At 35.2% G+C, this 27,080-nt stretch overlaps 1 protein-coding gene across 2 annotated transcripts in view; it reads right to left on the bottom strand.

The window, feature by feature from the left end:
- The window catches only part of LOC111045987 (aminopeptidase N-like), a 41,111-nt gene that overhangs the window by 2,738 nt on the left and 11,293 nt on the right, over positions 1–27,080 (bottom strand). Inside the window, exons 4-16 of one of the 2 annotated variants that reach the window (XM_039434981.1) lie at positions 26,619–26,774; positions 24,510–24,628; positions 22,714–22,946; positions 20,732–20,888; positions 19,988–20,141; positions 18,292–18,373; positions 15,294–15,477; positions 12,999–13,245; positions 11,857–12,119; positions 9,061–9,257; positions 7,084–7,251; positions 3,923–4,075; positions 1,436–1,511 (exon numbers count right to left, since the gene is read on the bottom strand). In XM_039434981.1, the coding sequence (XP_039290915.1) occupies positions 1,436–1,511; positions 3,923–4,075; positions 7,084–7,251; positions 9,061–9,257; positions 11,857–12,119; positions 12,999–13,245; positions 15,294–15,477; positions 18,292–18,373; positions 19,988–20,141; positions 20,732–20,888; positions 22,714–22,913 (1,881 nt within the window). In that variant the 5' untranslated portion in view covers positions 22,914–22,946; positions 24,510–24,628; positions 26,619–26,774. The remainder of the gene's footprint in view (positions 1–1,435; positions 1,512–3,922; positions 4,076–7,083; positions 7,252–9,060; positions 9,258–11,856; positions 12,120–12,998; positions 13,246–15,293; positions 15,478–18,291; positions 18,374–19,987; positions 20,142–20,731; positions 20,889–22,713; positions 22,947–24,509; positions 24,629–26,618; positions 26,775–27,080) is intronic. The other variant, XM_039434980.1, reaches the window with a different exon arrangement.

The following is a 27,080-nucleotide window of genomic DNA, read 5'->3' as shown; positions in this document are numbered from 1 at the left end:
TTGGTGAATAATATTGTGATGGGAGTATCCAGATAATTGTGGGTGAAACTATATGGAACTTTGATTATTGAACGAAAATTTAAATCAAATATTAACTTATTTGCTTTGGAAAAAAGTATGAAAAATGTGGGCGAAACAACGAAATATGTTGATTAATGAACGAATATTCAAATTATATTTTTATTTTATTTATTTATTTACAATGCAAATGACAATAATGCAATAACATAGGCAGATAAAATAATAAGGTAGTCCTTTTGCTATTTTTATTTTTGTGATATAATATTCATTGGTGAATAATATGGTGATATAAGTATTCAGATATTGTGGGTAAAACTGTATGAAATTTTGATTATTAAACAATAATCCAAATTTGATGTTAGCTTAAATGCTACAGAAAAAAAAGCATGCAAATTGTGACTGGAACTATGAAATGTTAATTAATGAACGAATATACAAATTAAGTAATATAAATTGGTGAATAATATTGTGATAGAAGTATCCAGATAATTTTTGGTAAAACTGTATGGAATTTTGATTATTAAACAATAATCCAAATTGGATGTTAGCTTAAATGCTACAGAAAAAAGCATGCAAATTGTGACTGGAACTATGAAATGTTAATTAAGGAACGAATATAAAAATTAAATAATATAAATTGGTGAATAATATTGTGATAGAAGTATGCAGATAATTTTATAAAACAGTAAGTTATATGAATGATAAGTTGGAGAGGATTAATTATCAATTGAAGGATTAATAATTAATTAAGAGAGGATTAATAATTAATTAAAATATTAACAGGTGTCTCTTTGCAGTGTACTTCAGCCTTCATACTGCTTCAGTATAGCTCGATTACCTATCTCACTAGTTACCAATGTACCTAGAATGTATTCTATGTACTTTGCTAGCTACTTAGAAATTTAAGATAAGCGAGTTTCAAACTAATAATGCTTGAAAATTCCTTGAATATGCTAGTAGATATAGTTTTTACTCTCTAAAATTGATATGGGTTTGAAGTTACAGTACCCTCTCTCAAATTCTACAATAAATCAGTGGTTGAGAGGATTACAAATCTTTCAATATAGATAGTAGAAAGAAATCTCAGATACAAGCTGAATTACTGAACAAAATTGCACGAAGATTCCAACAACTTTTATTTAGTAAAACTGCTGAAGATCTTGAAATGATACAGACGGAAATTATTGAGATATCGCATTCATCCAAATGCTAATGAATTAGTAATAACTATTAAACAAATATCCGAATTAAATGCTGTAAATCACCCCGAAGACTTCTGCTACTGCAAATATTGACAACAGGGTAAACAGCTAGATGGAAATTCGATATTTGCAGTTGCAGAAGTCTTCGGGGTGATTTGCAGCATTTATTCTGGATTTTCGTTTAATAATACATTGTCTTGAGCTTTACTGACCTTCTCTAGTCCGTCCTGACACTTGAATTGTCCCATTGCCATCTGAATGAAGAATTCCCACAGGTTTGTTTGAAGTCTGAAAATTAATATATAGAATTTCTCTATAAAATTAAGATTAAGGTGCGTACAGATATACGGGCCGCAAACATGAGCAATTCACTTTTAATCAGCTGACTATATCTGTATTTCTACAGAAACTGTATAAGATATAGATATAAAAAGCTTGGCATCAGCTGATTAAATGTGAATTGCTCATGTTCGCGGCACGTAAATCTGTACGCACCTTTTATAAATCAAATTAGTGAAATGAGTATCTTAGTTTTCAATTGAATGATTCTAGATTCTCAATTGAATTGACAAATACAGTTCATTAATCACAAAAGTGTTACTACTGAACAACAAAATCTGGAAGAAAGAGAATGAATTGTTCGTTTATTTCACAAATAGAATAAAAGGAGAGGGTGAAGATTAAATTCGATTTCAGCTCTTCTTCTTCTACAAGAGAAATAAATAGAACTGAATTGTTAATCAATTTTATAAATAAAGAGTCATACTTCAATCAGCCTTATAATGGAACTTGTGTATTGGAACACTCTAACAGTATAGAGGGATATGCCTTCTTTAGCGCTGTTTCAATAATTAAGTCTCATAAAATTTTCAAGTATTAAACATCTATGAAGCATTTTCATGAACTCTTGTATTTCGAGAGTCATTCAGTATGTATTTCATCATTGATACATATCTCAATTAATTTTCAATATTATTACAATATATTTTCATTTACAGAATATCCTATTTCAAATAGGATTAATCTATTCGAAAATGTCTCATTCAGCTAGAAAATGAAATTTTGGTACAGGTTTTACTAGTGAAAACAGTTTTGACTGTGATTTTCTTCCAGAGATTGATTGATTGAGTACGTTATTAATGTAGATTACAATATATACTGGCTTATACACTTATATACAATAGCTTACAATACAGAAAAATGATAGATGAATTTACATAATATGGACTAAGAAAATAATTATTGAACTGTATATGATATGAAAAAGCAATTTGTTAGATAATAATTATATTGTAATCCATCTACATAAATTGGCGGAGCTTTGGACATATCAATGTCCATTCTTCGGAAAGAATATTAAAAATATCCTCCCCACTAACTCTCTACCAAAACGTTAATTTCATCAATTAAACTAAGAATTTATTTATCAATGGAAATATTGTAAAAGTTCCAATTAATATGAATATTTAAGAGAAAAAAAAACAGAAAATTGATAAAGTAAAATAATTATATAGGTAGATAAGATCAAATTATTGATTAATAGAATGGAGTAGGCTGAAAGTAGATCAGGGTTATCAACTTTCAGTTATTATAACAGTTGCAGTGGATAATTGAGATATATATATATATATATATATTATATATATATATATATATATATAGATTGATTGAGTACTTTATTATGTAGATTACAATATATATGGCTTATACACTTATATACAATAGCTTACAATACAGCAAAGCTTCAGATGAATTTACATAACATAAATAGAAAATAATTATTATTGAACTGTACAATGATATGAAAAAAAATCAATTTGGAATAACTATACAAGATAATATTGTAATGCATCTACATGAATTGGCGGAGCTTTGGACATGTCAATGTCCATTCTTGGAAAAGAATATTAAAAGTATTCTTCCTAGTAACTCTCTACCAAGAGAGAGAGAGTTTGATTGATTGAGTACTTTATTTATGTAGATTACAATATATACTGGCTTATACACTTATATACAATAGCTCACAATAAAGCAAAATTATAGATGAATCTACATAATATAGACTAAGAAAATAATTATTGAACTGTATATGATATGAAAAAAGCAATTTGGAATAAAAAATGTAGATAATATTGTTATACATAGATTATACCTATTCGAGAGGAGAACCGTTTTCAGGGGAAGATAATTTTTTTTTCAAAATTGCCAAACGATTTGAAAATTTTAGAAGATGTTAAAAGGTTTGGTATTGAGTTAAAGGAATATTTTGTAAGATTATCCCTGTACTCGTTACAGGAGTTTTTATAATATTTTATGTGTATGACATTTGTTTGTAACTAGTATTTAGGCTATATTCCTTAGTATTCTGTGACACTATTCATGTGTATTTTTACATGTTTATGAATAAAGATTTTTTCAATTCAATTCAATTCAATGCATCTACATAAATTGGCGGAGCTTTGGACACATCAATGTCCATTATTCGGAAAGAATATTAAAAATATTCTTCCCAGTAACTCTCTACCAAGAGAGAGAGAGAGAGATAGAGAGAGAGAGAGATAGAGAGAGAGAGAGAGAGAGAGAGAGAGAGAGAGAGAGAGAGAGAGAGAGAGTGTGTGTGTGAAAAAGAGAGTGTGTGACAGAGCTGTTTTTTGACTACTATTTAATAGTGAAAATGTGTGAGATTTTTCCGCACTCACCCCAGTTTGAGAGCATCGAAATTGTTATTTAGATACTCGTACATGGCTTGATGACCTGTTGGCTCACTGGACATAGCTGCCAACATAGCATATCTGTCCGCGTCCGAGAAAGTCTCATTGGCTGCTTCATCCAAAAACATCAGGTTCAAAATCCTGCAGTCAAAAGGAATTATTTTTTTACAAATTGATAATAATCTTTAAAAGTGTTGTAAATTGGAATTATTAAGTAATGTTGGTACCCCACTCATTCAAATTTTGTAATCAATCAATATACTGCCTCATTCAAAAACATCAGGTTCAGAATCCTATAGTCGGAAGGAAAGATCAATTTGTTTAATCATTATGAATAAAAAGGACTACTTCTAGTGGTAGGAAAAGAAATGTTATGAAAGCCTTTTTTCTGCAAAGAACCTCACACTTCTTTTGAAAAAATTCGTTTTTTCTTCTTTTATAATTCTAAAATAAATTGAAAGGCCGATTAGTCTTCAAAAAGTGTTGAAAATAGTGGAGTGAAGAGTAATGGTGGTACCAGGATCTCCTAAATAAATAAAGGTATTTAGGAGGTCCTGGGTGGTACTGCAATAACCATAGAAAAAGTCTGGTGTGGCGTACTCACACAACTTTCCTTGCCGTTATGAAAATTGATCACCTGACGCTAGTGTTCACGCGCATCTCAAGTCCACTACTCTAAGATCTGAGTCAGCTGGTGACAGGACAATAACGCTGGAGACACACGAAGTCTGCTATCTCTTCATAGTAAATGATTTAATAGAATCAACAGTTCCCAACAGTTTGCAATTGAAATAATAACATTTCTCAAATTACGAGCTTATTTCAAATTTTAGTTGAAAATGCTACTGAACATTGATTGTAGAGATTTTCATGCTCAATCTTTTCCACTTAGAATTTTTTGTTTAAATTGTATCTGAAGCCTGATAATTGAGGATCTTTAATCAAACTTTGCATAGATGGGGCGGAGCTCCTGGAATTTTCACAGATATGTGAATTGTGGCAGTTGATAGAGCATATCAATGAGTATTTTAGGTATACATTTGATCAGAATCGATGAAGCCGTTTTCAAGAAAATTGCAAAAAGCTCTGTTTTTGACAACATTTTCGCCACTTAGCAGCCATCTTCAATAATATTGCATTTGATTGAAATTGTTCGTGCCGGATACTTATAGTGTAAGGACCTTAAGTTTTAAATTTCAAGTCATTCCGTTAATTGGGAGATGAGATATCGTGTACACAGACACACACACACAACCACACACACACACACACACACACACACACACCACACACACACACAACACACACCACACACACACACACAACACACACACCACACACACACACACACACACACACACACACACACACACACACACACACCACACACACACACACACACCACACCACACAACACACACACCACACACACCACACACACACACACACACCACCACACACACACACCACACACCACACACCACACACAACACACACACACACACACACACACACACACACCCCACACACACACCAACACACACACACACCACACACACACACACACACACACACAACACACACACACACACACACACACACACACACACACACAACACCACACACACACACACACACACACCACCACACACACACATACAGACACACACACACACACCACACACAACACACCACACACACACACACACAACACACACCACACACACACACAACACACACCACACACACACACACACAACACCACACACACACACACCACAACACACACACACACACCAACACACACACACACAACACACACACACACAACACACACACACACACACACACACACACAACACACACACCACACACACACACACACACACACACACACATACAGACCAATACGCAAAAAAAACACATTTTTGGACTCAGGGGACCTTGAAACTTATAGAAATTTGGAAATTGGGTTACCTTAATTTTTTTCGGAAAGCAATACTTTCCTTACCTATGGTAATAGGGCAAGGAAATATAAGTTTTTTTGACACTTGAACACATATTGTAAACCTATACTGTATCAGCCGTCAGGCTCGCTTCGCTTGCCATTTCCGTCTAGCCAGGGGTCTCCCCTCTGGACCCCGACTGGATCGTCCAAAAATGAGATCAGCGGGCTCGCTTCGCTCGCCTACATTTCTTATTTGAGCATGCTTCATTCCATCAGAAAGTCAAAGTACTTCCACGCTTGATTCAATCACCGATTAATTTAGGACCTTAAGTTCCAAATTTCAAGTCATTCCGTTAACTGGGAGATGAGATATCTTGTACACAGACGCACATACACTCATACACACACACACACACACACACACACACACACACACACACACACACACACACAACACACACACACACATACCAACCAATCCTTTCTTGGACTAAGGGAACTTGAAACGTATAGAAATTTAGAAATTGGGGTACCTTATTTTTTTCGGAAATCAATACTTTCCTTACCTATGGTGATAGGGCAAGGAAAGTAAAAATTATTATTATACAATAATCTATAATGAAGATTATACAGATGGAACAGGTGCAGACTTTAGATTCTAGATGGAATTTGTAACAAGAAAGTTAAAGTTAATTTTTTACCTTAATTTTTTTTTTGGAAAGCAATACTTTCCCTTACCTATGGTGATAGGGAAAGGAAATTGAAAATGAACCACATCATAACAAACGAAGGAGTGGCCGTAGCCGAGTGGATCAGATGCTGGCTTTGTGATTCCTAGGCCCGGGTTCAAATCCCGGCCCGGGCAAGATATTTATCTCGGGCCACTCCCGTGTTTCGGATGGACACGTTAAGCCGTCGGTCCCGGCTGCCTAAAAAGTAGTCGTTAGGTCATGTCAGAGGCCCTGAAATTGATCAGTTGCGACCTGAAAACTCTGACACTAGACCTGAGCCAGCCAGGTCACTCGATATTATTATTATAACAAACGAGACTTGATATGGATTTAATCCAGTTTAAAATGAAATTCCGTTTAAACTGACCCTGTCTGCAAACGGCACTTAGTCTACTTGATCATTGATACAGTGAATGAATTATGAATATTGATTCTATAAAGAGAAATAATAGATGAAAATTCATAATTACTTGATATATCTGGTGGTATCTTTCGAACATCCTCCCAACGTTTTGAGCAGGAAAGATCTCTCTGAAATGGTTCTGTTGGGCGAGAAATTGATCAGCCTCTGAACTCCAAAATCCCATTCTTCATCCGATCCGAAACTGAATACTGGACAGAGGTGGATGCTGGCTATCCTATAAATAGAACAAGTATAAATAGATAAAGTGAATTTAAATTTGTCAACTTTTAAAGTAACTTTGAAGTACTTGTAACTTACACTAACTTCAATCTTAACTCCCTACTTATTCTATAACTGCGTTTACACTAAAGCTATAAACAAAATGTTTATTTCTCCGTCTTTATAGATTCTATTAGATTAAACGGAACTTGACAAACACATAATTATGTTCATCATGTGTATAGATGCGTACAGATATACGCGCCGCATAGGTGCGTACAGATGATGAACAATTCGGTGCCGCGAACATGAGCAATTCACTTTTAATCAGCTGATGCTGAGCTTTTTATGTCTGTATCTTACCGTTTCTGTAAAAATACAGATATAGTCAGCTGATAAAAAGTGAATTGCTCATGTTAGCAACACGTATATCTGTACGCACCTTATGATAAGCTATGTTCAATCTAATAGAATCTAAAAGGCTGTGGAAAGGCTAAAAAAAATTTTAGTGGAATTTTTCAATGTTTTTCGATTTGTATATCATCAAGCTATCAAAATGAAAAAGGTTTCTCAGGTAAACATTTTTTTCCGATCATTACTTTTTGAGATATGAGCGCTTAAAGTTTAATTTTTTGGGACAGAACATTTCAAATTCGGTAGGAGATAACTCCATGAAGCTCAGAGGATAAGTTCGTCATGGTATTGTTGATTGAATAAAACAAAAATTTTCTGAAAATATCAATTTTTGAGAAATTTACTCAATTTACCAAAAATAACTCAACAAAAAGTTATTTTTCGCCACACTGCACAGAAAGCAGCTGTTTTCCAAGACCTTGTTTGCAGACGACTCTCGTCTGACGTGAGAAACAGGTTTCTCTTCCGGTCTAGGCCAGAAAGTGTTCTCTTTCCAGCCGCTTGGAAGTCCGTAGTTAATAAGTCATCCGCTAGATTGGGCGAGTGTCCACTTTCTTCATCAAAGTCGCCATGATTTCAGTTCGAGTTTCGAATCAAACTAATTCAGCATTCGCTTCGCAACCATTTTTATTCAATTATTTATTGTTGATTAGCGCATTCCAAATTTTCAAAAATGCTTGAAGATGACGACGCCCGTGATATTCCAAGTGAAATTTTAAAAGAATCTGAAATCCTGACTGCAAATCTTCTACCACTTGAATCAAGAGATAGCTACGATAACATGTATTCTCTATTTTGTATTCTTCATTTATTTTGTCAGCAATACCTGCAGTGTGGCGAAAAATATTGTTTGCACCAGGAGCAAAAATGTTTTTCCAGCTCTCAATCTTTCCTAGTCCTCGGCCTACGGCCTCGGACTTGAAAACCGATTTCGAGCCGGAAAAATCTCATTTTCTGCTCTAGGTGCGAAATATACTATTTAGTAAATTGAATAACTTCCTCAAAAATTGATATTTTCAGAAAATTTTTGTTTTATTCAATCAACAATACCATAAAGAATCTATCTTCTAAGTCTCATGGAGTTATATCTTACCGAATTTGAAATTTACCAAAAATTTAAACTTTAGGCGCTCATATTTCAAAAAGTAATGATCGGAAAAAAAATGTTCACCTGAGAAAACATTTTCATTTTGATAGCTTGATGATATACAAATCGAAAAACTTTGAAAAATATCACGAGTAGAAAGTTTATTTTTAGCCTTTGCACTGCCCTATAAGGATTGAGTTATTAACATTTTGTTAATAACTTTGGAGTGAACGCCAGTTCATATTTTTACAACTTGATAAGACAATAATTTACCGTTTTATTAGTAAGTGAATGAATGAATGTAAGAATGAATGAATGACTCACGGCATGCCGTCATCGGGGTTGGTGAGGTTCATCCAGGTCTGGTAGTAATGGCGCGCAACTTCGATGCACATGGGGAAGTGGGTGGTGCAGAGGAGATGGCGCACCTTGACGCGGAAGTCAGACTTCCAGGGCGACTGCTGATCGGCTTCCTCGCCGACTGCGTCCAGGGGCGGCACGATTATCGCCTGCAGGTATCTCTGCATCAATGCAACACAACACACAGAATTAGAATCAGTAACAGGAATTGTTACAGGGAGAAAAATATGAAGAAGGAGAAGATGAAAATGAAGAGGAAAAACGAGGAAGAATAACAAAAGAAAAAGAAGATGGTGAAGAAAACGGTGACGAAGAAGAAGGAGAAGATGAAGAAGAGGAGGAAAAAGAATTACAATTAGTAACAGGGTTCGTTAAAGGGAGAAGAAGAAAGAGAAAGGGGAAGATGAACAGGAAGAAGAAGAAGAAGAATGAGAATGAGAAGAAGGAAAACGGAGAAAATGGAGAAGAGGAGGAAAAAGAAGAGGATGGAGAAGAGGATGATGAAGAAGGGGAAGAAGTTGAAGGGGAAGCCGAATCAGGACTTGATGGTAGCCCTTTTATAGATTCAAATCTATATTATATCGTAGATTCAAATCTATATAATAGATTCAACAGGAAACACAGAATTCTGTCACAAAGTGCTGGAGGTCAGTATAAGAGATTGTAGGTAGCTCAGAAATGAAGCAGAAAACAGAGAATTAAGTAGAATAATGAAAGTGAAGCAGGATCAAGGCTTTGAGGTAGCCCTAGATGCACCATAGAACTATGAATAATACTGAGAAAACTATGAATAATAGTTAAAGAAACCTATGAATTATAATTGAAGAAAAATATGAATAATAATTGAAGAAACCTATGATTAATAATTGAGGAAAACAATGAATAATAATTGAAGAAAACTATGAATAATGATTGAAGAAAACTATGATTAATAATTGAGGAAAACTATGATAATAATTGAAGAAAACTATGATTAATAATTGAGGAAAACTATGATAATAATTGAAGAAAACTATGAATAATAATTGAAGAAAACTATGATTAATAATTTAGTGACATATGGGGCCGAAGCTTGGACATTCACTACACGAGAAGAAGGTCTGCTTCAGAGATGGGAAAGAAAGATTTTAAGAAGAATTTTTGGAGCAATCAAGGAAAATGAAATATGGAGGATAAGAACAAACGAGGAACTAGGAAGATTGTTCGAAGAGACCAGTATTTTATCTGTTGTGAAAAGTATGAGGCTGAGATGGGCTGGTCATGTGTGCAGAATGCCGGAAGGGAGGGTGCCAACAATGGTGCTGGAAGGCAAACCCGGAGGAAGAAGATTACAAGGAAGACCAAGAAAGCGGTGGGTTGACGATGTGGAAGAGGATTTGCGAAGACTGGGTGTAAGAAGATGGAGAAGAACAGCAGAATGTCGAGAGGGGTGGAAGGATGTGGTTGTGAAGGCTGAGGCTCTACATGGGCTGTAGTGCCAATAATGATGATGATGATGATTAATAATTGAGGAATACTATGAATACTAATTAAAGAAAAATATGAATATTAATTGAAGAAAACTATGAATAATAATTGAAGAAAACTATGAATAAAAATTGAAGAATACTATAAATGGAGTGAATAATTAACCGAGCGAAGTGAGGTCTAAGATTCAAGTCGACGGTTTGGCATTTATCTTTATGTTTATATTTTTGTTTTTATGTTCCGCATTTCCACAGCAAAACGCAGCAACAGATTTTCATGGAATTTGACAGGTATGATCCGTTTTGAATTTCGCGTCGACGTATGAATACGGTTTTTTGAAATTTCACATTTTTTAATACAAAAGAAAAAGGAGTCTCCTTTGAACGCCAATATTACCGTAAAAAGGCAGACGCACACAGATCATCATCGGACGGACGGCACGCATCGGACGGATCGGACGATTAGATTTGATACATTGTTTTCAATTAGAGTGCGCATACCTATACGATCCGATCGATGCGTGCCGTCCGTCCGATGATGATCTGTGTGCGCCCACCTATCAGACTTTAGAATCATTCATCATAAATCAGCTGTCTAGTGGACTATACTACTACCCGTTCAAACAAATCGAACATCTTGAAAATGTATCTTTCCATCAACGTTAGTAGACAGTTGACTATAATACTACCCGTTCAAAAACATTGAACATCTTGAAAATGTATCTTTCTATCAACGTTGTAGACAGTTGCAGCCAGACCTGATAACAGCGCTCACACTCACATTCCGGGACGACACGTCACGGTACGATAGGACAGAAAGCTCTATGTTTATTTAGGATATTTTCTAGACATTTTAAATTGATAAACCATTTATCAATTTTATTTATTTATTTATTTATTTATTTATTTACTTCATTGGCAATTCAGATCATAATTATAATAAATATAATATGATTGGGAGAAGACAACAGGCATAGCCCAAAACTGTCTTCTCCCAAATTCTAACAAATAAAAGTTTCAAGAAGAATAAGGTTAAGATTTCACTTTCACTTCAAAAAGTCCACTTTCCACTTCAAAACCAATGACAAAACTAAAAATTTTGAATTCTGATATTTAAAAACTGATTAAAAACAAAAATATTTCACTCAAAACTCTACAAATTAGAAATTTTTGAGTAATTTTGCAAAATTTTGAGAGAACAAAACAACAGGTCAATGTAACTTACTGAGCGCGAGGTCTACTGTTCACAGAACTACTAGTAGAATAATGGAGAAAATAATGAGAATCACATTACCTCGAACATCTTCTGTGCACTAGTGCCGACGAGCATCTTCCTGAGCCTATCACCCAGAGGGAAGAATGTCTTCCAGACCAGAGGTGCCTGCTCCCGCTTGAGGAAAGTGGTCACATTCAGCATGGTGATCATGTCCAGCTTGCCGGCCAAAGCGAGGCTGATCGCGTCGTGCAACAGCTGAGCTCGCACTGTCTCCGGCATCTCGTCGATGCGCGCTGTCAGCATTTTCCAGTTGTCCAGATCGTAGTTCACTAGGAACAGACCTGTGGAGAATTGACAAAAAATTGTGGAAAAAATTATTTTCGTGGTTGAAAATACCTTCACAGCATTAGAGACCTGCAAAAAGGCGTCAAATTCAATTGAATTTATTTATTTTTACACACACATACAAGTTTGATACAGATTAACAAAAAGAATACATACAAACAAATTGCAAAGCGACATGAAAAGCAACAACAATACACATTAAAACAATATGAACAGAAAGTGGAGCAAAAAAAGGGTGGAGGATTGATGGGTTTTTCAACTATGGTAATCCATGTACTAGGAGAACCTTCAATCCTTGAGAAGATGAAAAAGGAATCAGGAAAAGTGAATGAACGGTAAATATGAGAGGATTGGATGAGGGGAGATAAATAAGGGAAAGAATGGAAAAAACAATAGGACAAGGTGGTGAAAAAAATATTTGAAGGACTAGATGATTTACAAAGGATTGCAGAATAAGCTAGCACACAAGTCAGAAGAGTAAACTTTGAAGAGAAACATCTCATGGAGAGAAGAAATAATTGCATTTGATCCAGGTGTTAATATCCTGTTTTTTATTTTTAATTATTTTCACACGTTGTATACTGTTTGGGAATTATATTAATGATTTTACTGCTTAGTGCGCCTCTAAAGAGTCAACTGAACATACCTACCAAATTTGAACGTTTTTGGTCTGGTAGATTTTTAGTTCTGCGAGTGAGTGAGTCAGTCAGTGAGTGAGTGCCATTCCGCTTTTATATATATATAGATATATTGAATATAGATGATGTTTTTCAAGTACCGTGTTATCTAATAGAATTCATAAGGACGGCATAATATCGTACGAACAAAAATCGATATGTGTGTGTGTGCGGGGCTTAATTTGACAAATCACTCACCAACATTTGCCGGGTTGACAACAATGTACTTCTCCTTGACGTCCTGCTTCTTGTCGAGTTGATGTGAGGTGGAATTGTGGTTCGGTTTCAGCCACAGAGATGGCATCACAGTCGTCCAATTGAAATAGAAATCATTCGGCTGGATGACCATCACAATCGGGATCCACCAGAACTCATCAGGAGCTGACTGCTTTTTGACCACCTTTGACATGCCTAGACGGGTTTCCAGGCTGTTTACGAAGGGTTCCTGGATGGAAAATTGATAGAATCATGAAATAGAATTATAGTACCCTTTAAAATTGATGAAATATTGAAAAACAAGAATACAAATTGTAACGTAACACTACTGTACTAGTTTCGGTGATCACACCAGATTTTCAGGTTATAAAAATTAAATTATTGATAAAATCATATTATTTTTCAAATTATTTCAGAGTTTTCATCATGTGTTATTGCTATGAGAGTAGCATCGTGATAAGGGCAAATTCGTCCAGAGACTCGTGAGATCGTGACTGTAGTCTTAAGCTGCGTACACATATACGCGCATCCAACCAGCACCGAACACGCTCCGCCCTCGTACCGTCCTCGTACCGCCTTCGTTCCTCCATCGAACTACAGTCGCTCCGCCCACGTACCCATCATGAACGTTACGGAAGATGTTAAATCTTCACGCGTTCCCCGGTCGAACAACTGTTGCTCCCCGGTCGATCATCAATCGCTCTGCTGGAGTGACGTTCGGTTGCGGAGCAGAGGAAAAGTCTGTACGCACCTTTAGGCTCAACTCACACTCACGCGACTCAGGTCGAGAAGAGACACGACTCTACTCTGTATCTTGTCTTGATAAATGATCTGCCTGCCTACATAGGGTCTGATACGCTGCTCTACGCAGATGACACTACATTCTTGCACACCAATAATGATCTGAGAGGCCTTATCTAAGAGACGGAGAGTACGATGGAACGAGCATCTCTCTGGTTCAGGGCGAATGGCTTTGTATTGAATTCAGATAAGACAGAAAGAATTAATTTCAATTTGAAATACGGAGCTACTCTCAACGCATCCAGTATAAAATTTCTTGGTGTACATTTAGATCCAAAACTCACTTGGGAGCCTCATGTCAAATATGTAAGCACTAAACTGTGTAGAGAGTGATCTATCTGCTGAGAAGCCTTGTTAATACGGTACCAAAAATATATTTAAGGACAGCATACTTTTCTCTCTTTCACAGTCTCATGTCTTATATGGTATTCTTCTATGGGGAAATTTATTAGGGAGTGATCTATCTGCTGAGAAGCCTTGCTAATACGGTACCAAAAATATATTTAAGAACAGCATACTTTTCTCTCTTTCACAGTCTCATGTCTTATGGTATTCTTCTATGGGGAAATTAAATTTAGCGCACATTAACGATATTCTCCTGCTACAAAAAAAAGCCGTGCGAATAATCACGGAATCACCTTATTTAGAACACTGTAGGCCTTTATTCATGAATAATAAAACTCTCACAGTAATAAATCAGTATATATACCTGTTTTCTGTATTCTATTTTGTTATACACTAAGGAGAATCTGCATCGTTATCAATTAAGAAATACTGTTCACTCTGTCAATACCAGAAACAATAGACAGATCTATATTCAATACCAAAGATTGTCTAAATCTTTAAACAGTTTTGTAGCAGTTGGGCAAAAGGTATATAATAAGTTACCGCTACACCTCCAACAAACACCCCTAAAACTGTTCAAATTGAAAATGCACGATTGGCTGGCAAAAAATCCTTTTTATACATAAAGTGAATTTTACGAGAGCAGAATCAGCATACCTTAATTCTTATTGTTAGCACGTATGAACTAGCTGCTTAATTTTGTGATATTGTCTTTGTTATTTGTAATATTTGGAAATGTAATCTAAATAGCAATGTAATAGTAACAATGTGTCTCTTAATGTGTGACTGTCTATTTCATGTTCTATTTGTGCGACTTTGTCTTGTGCTTTTTTGACTGGCTGACAATAAAATTGTATTTATTTATCAATGGAATGTTAATTCTCTCTCATTTATAAATACAATAGTATTACAATGATCTGTGTAATACACACGTGATTCACAATGGTTTATTTATGTAATATTATTATAATTTGAATATATAACATTTAATATGAATGGGGAGATTTAAGCTTAGCTTGAACTATTCCTCTTTCGAATTTCAATGGTAATGAAGTCCAAAAGGTTATGATGTGTATATCATGCAAGTTTTTTAAATCTTCTTCAACATGTGAATTCAAAATCATAGTTGACCTGAGTGAAAGAGATAGTATCATCCTTGTAATTGCGGGTCACGGTGACCAATGGGATTCTCTCTTGCTTGAGCCACGACTCGGCAATGCTGCTGATTGCATACTCCTTGGGCAGGGTGTTGTCAATGTGAGCCTGTTCAGTAATGGCTGACCAGAAATCGTCGTCTGTGTAGGTTTTGAACTCTCTGGAATCAAGAAAATCCACAAAAATATTGTACAAATTCAGAATAATTGAGATTTAAGTGGTCAGTCATGCTTCATGATATGTGAGTAGCCTATAGTGAAGTCCACTACATTATAACAGTGTTTGTTTAGCAATGGTATTGCTATCCTAGATGACTGAAAATTATTTTTCGCCACACTGCACAGAAAGCAGCTGTTTTCCAGTCCCTACGTAGATCTGAAAGACTTTGTTTGCAGACGACGTCAGAAAAGGGTTTCTTTTCCGGTCTAGGCCAGAAAGTTGTCTCTTTCCAGCCGCTCATGGAAGTAGTTAATAAGTCATTCGCTAGATCGGGCGAGTGTCCACTTTCATCATCAGCTGAAGTCACCATGATTTCAGTTCCAGTTTCGAATCAAACTAATTCGCTTCGCAACCAGTTTATTCAACTATTCATTGTTGATCAGTGCATTCCGAATTTTCAAAAATGCTTGAAGATGACTGTGGTATTCCAAGTAAAATTTTAAAAGAATCTGAAATCCTGACTGCAAATCTTCTACCACTAAAATCAAGAGATAGGTACGATAGCTTAACGAGTATTCTTTATTTTGTATTCTTTATTTATTTTGTCAGCAATACCTGTAGTGTGGCGAAAAATATCGTTCGCACCACGGGCAAAAATGTTTTTCCAGCTCTCAATCTTTTCTAGTCCTCAGCCTACGACCTCGGAAAGCCTAATTGAAAACCGATTTCGAGCTGGAAAAATCTCATTTTCTGCTCTAGGTGCGAAATAAACTATTTAGTTAATTATTCTTAACGGAAATTAATTCTTCACAGCATTAGAAACTGGTGAATTGGGTAGTATTCTAGGAACAGACCTGCAAAAAGGCGTCAAATGTTCGTCTAAAAAAAGAAGAGAGTAGCCGAGAGATAGAGAGTGTTCAGTAATATAGTGACGTCCATGTTACAATGGCAGTGTTTCTTTAGCAATAGTATTGCTATCCCTGTCTATCATTCAACAAAGCTGATAGTGCTATATCGCTTTGTTCGGTTAACAGACCGTCTTTTAACAATGTAGAATTAATTTTTAATTAACAAAATATTTCATCTCAATTATGAAAATTATTCATTATGGAATTATTGAAAAATATAATTTCTAGATTAATAAAATGTAATTAATTATTTTAAACTAGAATGAACAGTTAATATCACATCAATAAACCTGTATCATCTACCGTCTATAGAAGGCATTGACAAGACAGAGGAACGGCAACGTTGATCTGCTATCTTCCTTCACTGCCATTATAACGTGGACCTCACTATAGTATTTGAAAGACTTTATAAGGGAGTAAGGTACACTTAAAACATCAATTTAAGATGTTACTTGGAACACAAAATGTAATTAATTATTTAAAACTAGAAAGAACAGTTAATATTACATCAATAAACCTGTATCAGCTACCGTCTATAGAAGGCAATGACAAGACAGAAGATCGGCAACGTTTTTATCCTATCTTCCTTCACTGCCATTATAACGTGGACCTCACTATAGTATTTGAAACACTGGATAAGGGAATGAGGTACACTTGAAACATTAATTTAAGATGTTACTTGGATCACAAAAAATATTGTACAAATTGAGAATTTCGATTGAATTAGACGTTTTCATGATATGTTTCATCATATGCTTTATGATATATGTAAGTAGCCTTGTATTTAAAACACTGAAAAAGGAACACTTGGAACATCAGGTGCCGTTTGCACAAAAGCCGGTTAAAATTTAACCGTGATTAATTCCACGAGAACTAATCAGAGAAGCCCCGTCTTTTCAACAACGCCTTCTCTGATTGGTTCTCGTGAAGTTAATCATGGTTAAAATTCAACCGGCTTCTGTGCAAGCGGGTCTAAGAATCTAATTTTCTTGGAACACAAGAACACATAATGCTCCGTATGCCCTTCTCAACTGTCGAATAAAATAAGTAGGGAGTGAAAAACATATAGGGCCGGTTTCCGAGCTCGGGATTTAGCTAAGTTCTAGACTTTAAACAGCTGGAGTCAGAAAATTGGCTTTCCAAAACGGGGCGTAGTCGCAGTCCACGTTTAAATTAAATTTCGAAAAACTAGAAAATTGAACACAAAATAAAATAAAGAGAAAAAAGTGTAAATTTTGAGTTATTTTGAATTGTTTAGGAATGTTTCATTTCGTCAAGGAAAAACGTTTCCAATTATAGAGATGAGAAAATAAAGATTTTCATAAAAACTGCGATTACGCCCCGTTTTGGAAAGCCAATTTTCTGACTCCAGCTATTTAAAATCTAGAAAAGCTCAATCCTGAGGTCGGAAACCGGCCCAAAATTGAACAGTTTCATGATGATTATGTTCCATTATATTATTCAAGATAATATCTGATTAGCCTAGCATTCAAAACACTGAATAAGGAACACTTAAAACATCTGCGAAGTTACTTGAAGCACATGAACACTAAGGCTAGGCACACACCAGTTAGTCAAGACAAGACAACAATGATCAGACACGTTCAGTCACAATACTTCACATAGTTGCTTATGACGCAACACACACCGATTAGTCATTGAAATTAGACGTGTCTCCATAAGCAACTATGTGAGGTATTGTGACTGAACGTGTCTGATCATGTCTTGTCTTGACTTGACTAACTGGTGTGTGCCTAGCCTAAAGGAGCAAACGAGAACTGGAATTGAAATACCGAAATGTAGTCAAATATCACGAATTCATCCGTAGGAAAGCATATTATCACTAAATTCCACCAAATACTGTATCAGAAGACAATCATGCCATGTTTATTCATGTTGTTTCTTACCTATTCGCCAAGAAGTTCTGAATTCCAAGCTTCAGAGTTGGCATTGTAAGTGTGTACTCAAGCATATGCAGGAATAGTTGACCTACAACAAGGATAAATTAATATCAATCAGCTGATCCAGAGTTTATGACCATTTTTAAAATTTGATTGAAGCAATAAATCCATCAATTTATTCGATTATTATAGTCTCATGATTGTGGAGATCTATCTCAACAAAATTTATTATCACTTTGAATGAAAAAGAATAAGAAATTTGCATTATATGAATAATTACCACAATATCAACTTCTCAACTACACAAAAAGTTATTATCACTTGTCTGCTTCTGGAGATATGATCATTTAATGGACTGTATTCATTACACTTTCGAGTGAATTTTGTCACTTAAATAAGCACTATATATAGTATGAGAGGAAAAGGTGTGCCAGAGAAGAATGCTCGATTGGTGCAGGAGATATATACAAGGGAGCCATCACTCCAGTGAGAACCAGTGTGGGAAGGACCCAAGAGTTTCCTGTGCAAGTTGGCCTTCACCAGGGTTCAGCACTTGGCTCATATCTGTTTGATCTGCTCATGGATGTCGTGGGTGCTGCAGTCAAGAGGCCAGCACCATGGTGCATGCTATTTGCAGATGACATCGTGCTCTGTGAACCTACCAAAGATCAGTTGGAAGAAAGGCTGGAAATCTGGAGCAAGACTTTGGAGGAAAGGGGACTGAAAATTAGCCGATCAAAAACAGAGTACGTGGTATTGGGAAACAATGATGGGCTACCCTTACAGCTTGAAGGAAACCAACTCCAACCAGTTGCAAGTTTTGAGTACCTGGGTTCAAGTGTACAGAGAGATGGAGGGCATGATACAATTAATGTATTTGTGATCATCATCATAAATGTTTCTACATTTAATTTCTTATTTCCAATATTAATTTGTTTAGTTGTACTTCAAATTTTCTTTGTTTTTCAAACGATTAATGTAATGGAAGCAAAATGGATCATTGATCTGTTGCTTCCACATATTCTTGTTTTCAATAAATAAATAAATAAATAAATAAATAAATAAATAAATGATGTAGAAATACAATATAGAATAAATTGTGGATGGATGAAATGGAGAAAAATGAGTGGTGTTCTTTGTGATAAGAGAGTGAATTGTCAAATGAAGGGAAAGTGTATAGATCAGTTGTGAGGCCAGCTATGCTGTATGGAACAGAAACATGGCCCATTTCAAAGAAACAGGAACGAAAGATGGAAGTGACTGAGATGAGAATGTTAAGATGAATGTGTGCGGTTACAAGAAGAGATAAAATAAGAAACGAATTGATCAGAGGCACTGTAAAAGTTGGACCACTGGGAAAGAAAATGCAGGAGTTGTTTGGGCATGTGCAGCGACGGGAGGAGGATTATGTTGAACGAAGAGTGCAGGATTTGGTTTTGGATGGTGCGAGAGGACGAGGTAGACCTAGGATGAGGTGGGGTGATAGAAAAGCGGCTGACTTGTGGGAGAGTGGTTGGAGGAGAGAGGAAGCATTGGATAGGGCTTTGTGGAGAGGCAGACTGAGAGAAAGGAATGCCGACCCCATTTGAATGGGATAAGGCACAGCCAAAGAAGAAGAAGAAGAAGAAGAAATAAGCACTATATAATAACAAATCATCATTATATAAACTGAAAGATGGAACTAGAAGAATTCTATGCATACCTTTGAGAACGGCCATCTGGCTCTTGATGAGCTCCTTGGTGTAGGAATGAGGCTTGGATAACTCAAGGAAGAGACTGTGGTATTTGGTGACATGCCAGTCGTAGACCGATACTCCCTCGGGGTCCACCTGGTCTAGTCCAAGGGGTACGCCGTTCTACAAGAGAGCATATAAACAATTATTACCCAACCATCCATTAATCTATCTTGGGTCATCCAACCAAGTTCAGTCTAACTGATTAGTCTGAATAACGATTATCGCTTGATATATACTCAAGACTGTGCAAAGGCTAGAAATAAACTTTCTACTGGTGATATTTTTCAGAGTTTTTCGATTTGTATATCATCAAGCCATCAAAATGAGAAAGTTTTCTTAGGAAAAACATTTTTTCCCGATCATTGCTTTCTGAGATATGTGCGCCTAAAGTTGAAATTTTTGGGACAGAACATTTCAAATTCGGTAAGAGATTCAGGGGATAAATAATTCTTCATGGTATTGTTGATTGAATAAAACAAAAAGTTTCTGGAAATATCAATTTTTGAGAATGTTCATCAATTTACTAAAAATTACGAGAAATAACTCAACTAAAAGTCACTTTTCCAAAAGTATTTGTGAAATTTCTTTGTTTTTCATGGTGGAGGTTAAATTCATTAACTTCACATGTTAATTTTTCAAAGAATAAAATATTAGTTTATCATCTACGGTATTAGATTGGTGAGATGTAACTATAAATAAATAGAAAATACCTGTTTAGCGACAATGGAAGCCAGAAAGCTTGCCACAGACATGGGCACGGCTGTGGAGTTCTGTGGAGTAGCCAAGTGTAACAGCCACTGGGTGGCGGCTGCCTTGGCCAGCCTATGAGACAGCCAGTAGCTGTTTCCGTTCATCAGATCACTTTCCCTGTTCAAAATCACAACAAAAAACTGTCAAAACCCGAAAATATCAACATTTTTCAAAGAAATCATCGAATCTCTTGAATGGAAAGGATAGAAACAATGAGATAACACATAACAGAAATTATTGATAAAAATATGGGATAGTAAGTTGCTGTTTCCGTTCATCAGGTCACTTTCCCTGTTCAAAATCGCAACAAAACAACTGTTAAAACCCGAAAATATCAACATATTGCAAAGAAATCATCGAAATTCTTGAATGAAAATAATAGGAACAATGAGATATCAGAAAACAGAAATTATTGATAAAAACAATGGGATAGTAAGTAGCTGTTTCCGATCATCAGGTCACTTTCTTTGTTCAAAATCACAACAAAACAACTGTTAAAACCCGAAAAACATCAATAGTTTGCAAAAAAATCACCAAAATTTATGAATGGAGAGAATAGAAACAATGTGATAACAGATGACATAAATTATTGATAAAAACCATGGGATATAGTAAGTAGCATATCCCGTTCATCAGATCATTTTCTTTGTTCAAATTCACAACAAAACATCAGTCAAAACCCGAAAATATCAATATTTTTCAAAGAAATCATCGAAATTCATAGTCAATCGAAATCAATGAAAATTGTAGTAGAGACGATGAGATAACAGATAACAGAAATTATTGATAAAAACAGTGGGGTATTGAGAATACTTCGTTTTTTTCTTGTTTCATTTCACTTTCATATTTTCATTTTATTATTTGCTGTGTTTATTTTTCCTGCTATCTAAAATCGTGTTTAAATTTTCTGTAGTGTATATTTTTCAGAGAGACTTTTCGTAAAAACTTTTAATTTCTTTCAATATTTGTATTAAATATTGCATTTTTAATTGTTTTACTTGTATTATGTGTTAAGAAAGCAATTATGGGTTATTATCCTTGTGCTCTCATATGTATCTCCAATAAATAAATAAATAAATAGCTGTTCCCGTTCATAAGGTCACTTCCTTTGTTTCAAAACATTTGTCAAGCCTCGAAAAACATTAATAGTTTGCAAAGAAATCATCGAAATTCATGAATGAAAATAATAGAAACAATGAGATAACTTTTTGTTTAGTTGAGAATTTCTTAGTGGAAATTCTCAACTAAAATCTTAGTGGAGCCAGTGGCTCGAAATCGGTTTTCAAGTCCGAGGCATTGGCCGAGGACTAGAAAAGATTGAGAGCCGGAAAAACATTTTTGCCCCTGCAGCGAACGCTATTTTTTGCCACATACAAAAATAAACAATATGATAATAGTTGTTTACTAAGCACTTCCGAAAGCAGAAGTGTAAGGTGATAGCTCTAGCAAATCTGAGGTAATCTGGATATCAGGAAATTGTCCAAGTATTTTTATTTTTTATTCTGATTTGTCTAAATAACCTAAAAGATGATGTTCAATTATGTGGGAGGTTGAGTTTATACTTTTTTATTCTTTCAAATGACAATAAGATGATATTATTGATGTTTTAAGATATTATTGATGATTTATTATTGAATAATGAACACAAATAATGAAAAGTTTTTTGATCAGCTGTTTTTTAATCACCTTTCTTAGTTCCATGTAAGCGGCTGGAAAGGGTACTCTCTCCGGCCTAGGCCGGAAAGAAATCTGTTCTGACATCAGACGAGAGTCGTCTGCAAACAATGTCTTCCAGATCTAAGTAGGGACTGGGAAACAGCTGCTCTCTGTGCAGTGTGGCAAAGACATGTTTGCCGAACATGTATGTCAAACATCTGTTCAGTGTGGACAAAGCTTTAGAAGATTGATTTATTCTATGACACAATGTTTACGGTTTTCTTACTTGAACATCTGCAGTCCCCAAGCATTGATATAGTTGTCAGAGGTGTAGTTAGGGAGCGCCACCATGTTGAGTATTGGCAGAGGATAGGGTCTCGACAGGAAGATCTCCAGAGAGACGATCACAGACGGCAGAAACTGCTTAGCCTTTGTCAGCGCTCTCATGAAGTCTTGCCTACCCCCAAATTCCAACAAAGACTCCATCTATGGGGTTAAAAATACCTTGAGATGATAATCCTAAAGATTGAGAAAATATCAATTGTTAGCTATTGAAATGGAGCTGTAGTTATGTTAACCTTCTAGTCATGACCCCGAGTCCCAGGGACCCGGGCAATTTTTATTTTAGTTATAATTTTGCTTCCGATTGCTTTACTGTCTATTGTGACCCATGTAAATTCATATCAGTAGACACTTAGGGCCGTTTTCCGAGCTCGGGATTTGGCTAAGTCCTAGACTTTAAACAGCTGGAGTCAGAAAATTGGTTTTCCAAAACGGGGCGGAGTCGCAGTCATTGTCATAGTCACGTTTGATTTAAATTTCAAAAAACTAGAAAATTGAACACAAAATAAAATGAAGAGAAATTGTGTAAAGTTTCAGCTGTTTTGAACTATTTAGGAATGTCTAATTTTGCTAGGAAAAACGTTTCGAATCATAGAAATGAGAAAATAAAAACTACGACTAGGTACTGTTATAAAAGCTGCGACTACACCCCGTTTTGGAAAGCCAATTTTCTGACTCCAGCTGTTTAAAGTCTAGGGCTTAGCTGAATTCCTAGCTCGGAAACCGGCCCTTAAACTTGATGTAGTACTCTGTGACTTGTTGTTTTCGTGAAATGACGTTTCTGGGTCCCAGGGACCCAAGGGTCACGACTAACGAAACTTTTTTCGTTTTTTTTCAAATGCACATTTTTATGCAAGAGTGATTGGATTCAAGCAGTCAATATGTTTATTTCGAGCAAAGACTTCGAAGAATGTACAAATTGACTTCTAGATCTCTATTTTAATGACATCAGTGATCCTAAAAATAAATTCATAGTTCAAGATAAGAATACTGACCCTGAGTGGGATGATAGTGAAACCAATGAACTTCGGGTGATCCCAGGAATTCTAAACCTCCCCTAAAAGTGAACTTTAGGAGACCTTACATATTTTCAATGTTTCTAGTAGTGTTTCATGTAGGTTTTAGGATTTATAATAGTATTCATCACTATAATTTCATAAGTCTTGCAGAGATTTTGCAACATGAAATTGAGGGTAGGGTAAAACTACCCTAAGAGTGAACTATGACCTTCAATTTTTTTTCCTATCTTTCTGGTAGTGTTGCATGTGAGATCCATCATAGTATTCATTACTATAATTTTTTGTTCACTTTATATAAAATAATAACCAAACGTTACTTTTCACTACCCTAAAAATGCAAGGTTTCACAAATTTATTTTTATAATTATAATAAAGATCGATTTCTGCTTTACATAAGTTCTCAATGCGTTCATCAATAACCCTTGAACATATTAGAATCATAGAATAACATTATATCTTAGAATATATATAAATATTCAATATGAAAGAAGCGGGTCCCTGAGACCGAGGGACACGACTAACGTTAGAAAAAATAGGGTCACAACTAGAAGGTTTTAATCAAATTCTGCCATTATGATAATTATGGATCCTACTATAGTGAGATTAACTTTGATAGTATTTTATCAATACTGCAAGCGAATAAAAATTTTTAATTTCAACTAAAATTAGTAATTTCAGTAAGTTTTAATAAAATTTGAACAAATTGAATTAGCAAACGTACCAGACTCCATGTAGCTGGAACGGACTGCTACAAAGTCTGAGACAAGGAGACCCAATGAGTTGACAGACATCAGGGGAGTTCTGTTAAACTGATCCCTGACTACTGAGCCGTCACTGGTCCTAAAATTAGATAAGATGAAATAATTCATTCATAAATTATAATGAAGGAACTGAAAATGGGCATATGAAATTGCATTGGGCACATGTTATTGTGTCAATAGTTTTTCATTTTCATTGGCTAAACTTGGTTGACTAGATTCTGTAGACTTGATTACATTTGAGATTATTTTTCCAACGAATTTTATCTTTATTCAACCTTTATCTAGAAGCTGCAAGCTGGAAACACATAACTACTTAGAGTCTCGGTTGCACAAAAGCTTGTTGAATTTTAATCATGATATTTAATCCACGAGACCAATCAGAGAAGTCGTTTGAGGTCAGAAGGCTTCTCTGATTGGTTCTCCTGACATTTAATCATAATTAAAATTGAACAGGCTTTGATGTTGAATATTAATAATGATTAAATGTTACTAGAAACAATCAGAGAACTTGTTTTAGAAAAGAAGGCTTCTCCGATTGGTTCTCGTGACATTTAATCGTGACTAAAATTTAACAGGCTTTTCTGAAATCGGGGCTACTCATAAGCTAAGCAGCTTGAAGCAACAAATTTATAATACCTTTTTATTTGCTTATTGATTTTCCTTCTTTCAAGTCATTTTTCCGATAAAATTATTCCATATCACTCATGAGATGATTATGAATGAATAAATAGTAAACGTCCCTTAAGGCTTGGTGCGAGTCTAGAGCCCATATGTATCATCTAAGTTCAAAGCTAATCTTGGTTTATGAATGAATACACATTATATTAATCAATGGAACAAATCGGTATGTATTGATTTTCAAAACATGTAACCAGAGATAAGGGAAGATCTCTGGTTTTGTGTAGCTCTTACTTATTAGTAGTAGTTTTGTTTCTCTATGATGTAACATAGGTTTATACGCTCCATACGCGAATCTATTATACTGTAGTTCTCATTCCGGGCTCAAACCAACGGCTGTGTTATCTTCGTTTGATCATGATTGTGTGTGTATATGGCCTCAAATCTACTACCTTTCTGAGTAGTTTTGAGGTGATATCAATGTAACTAGGATACATTATGTATTGGCTATATTTATTGTGGTTGTTATCCATGCTGAATGTGACTGTAGTCTAAGTATATATATATATATTATATATATATATATATATATATATATATATAATATATATATATATATATATATATATATATATCCTATCTCTAGTCTTTTTATCGACTATATGTTCTAGTCTATATCTAGTCATTATCTCCTCTATATACTCTAGTCTGTATCTAAAGTCCGAGATAAATTACTTTTAACATGAAGAGGAGAAACCCATTTCTCCCTCCACAGTTTGTAGCTTTGACACAGACGGACATCCTGCGCACAATTGGATGCGCCGTGTCATTTTGCTTCATGTTCTTGTGATGGAAACATCTCTGTAACATGCACAAACCAATATACCTGCTGATCAGTACACTACTTGGAACACTGCCAGCAATAGATGGAGGGGAGTGTTGCCGCGTCGCGTTACAAAGCTCTCTCACTCAGACACAAAAGAAGGAGAATGCTGCTAGGTAGTGGGAGTGATTAGTGGAGGATAGAGCATCGGACCTCTCCGTCTTCGAGAAAGAGCCGTGTTAAAAGTAATTTATCTCGCACTTTAGTCTATATCTAGTCTATATCTGGTCTATATCTAGACTATATCTAGTCAATGTCTAGTCTATATCCAGTCTTTTTATTGTATTCTAAGATCGTTATTTGTAAATTCCCAATTAGTTTCAATCGAAGGATGTGAGTAGATAGATTAAATAATGAAGAAAAAGAATTACTTCGTTGAATTACACGTTGGATGTGTCAGTTTTATTTATGTATATTGATTTATTTGAACGAAATCAAGTGAGTTACAAAGATATACATCACAACAATTAGTTTTTTGTACGGTTATCTAGTAAAGGCGAACAGCTGTACCATAGGATGTGTATATATTGAATAATGAATAGAAATAATGACTTAGTTGACTACTTACACGTTGGATGTGTCAGTTTTGACCATACATGTTAGAATGTGATGTTCCCTCTTGTGAGAAACAGACAGCTCCACCCACGTCTTGTATTTTGGGTCATCGAAACAAGGGAACACAGTTCTGGCTTTTCCCGGTTTCAGGTTCAGTACCACAAACCAGCTGAAAAAAAACAGAAAACCGTAAAATTATCAATCAAAAACTAAGATAAAGTTTGATTTTACTATAAAAAACTGAGATACAGTTCGATTTCACTACACAAAACTGGGATAAAGTTTTATTCCACTAAACAAAAATGAGAAAAAATTTGATTCCACTATAAAAAACTGAGATAACGTTTAGTTCCACTATAAAAAACTGAGATGAAGTTTTATTTCACTAAACAAAAATGAGATAAAAGTTTGATTCCACTATAAAAAACTGAGATTACGTTTAATAATAATTAAACGTAAAATAGTGATAAAAACT

The sequence above is a fragment of the Nilaparvata lugens genome, chromosome 8 (assembly GCF_014356525.2).
Source record: "Nilaparvata lugens isolate BPH chromosome 8, ASM1435652v1, whole genome shotgun sequence".
Classification (NCBI taxonomy): Eukaryota; Metazoa; Arthropoda; class Insecta; order Hemiptera; family Delphacidae; genus Nilaparvata; species Nilaparvata lugens.
The sequence above is the reverse complement of the archived record's forward strand: the minus strand, read 5'-3'. Positions and strand labels throughout refer to the sequence as shown.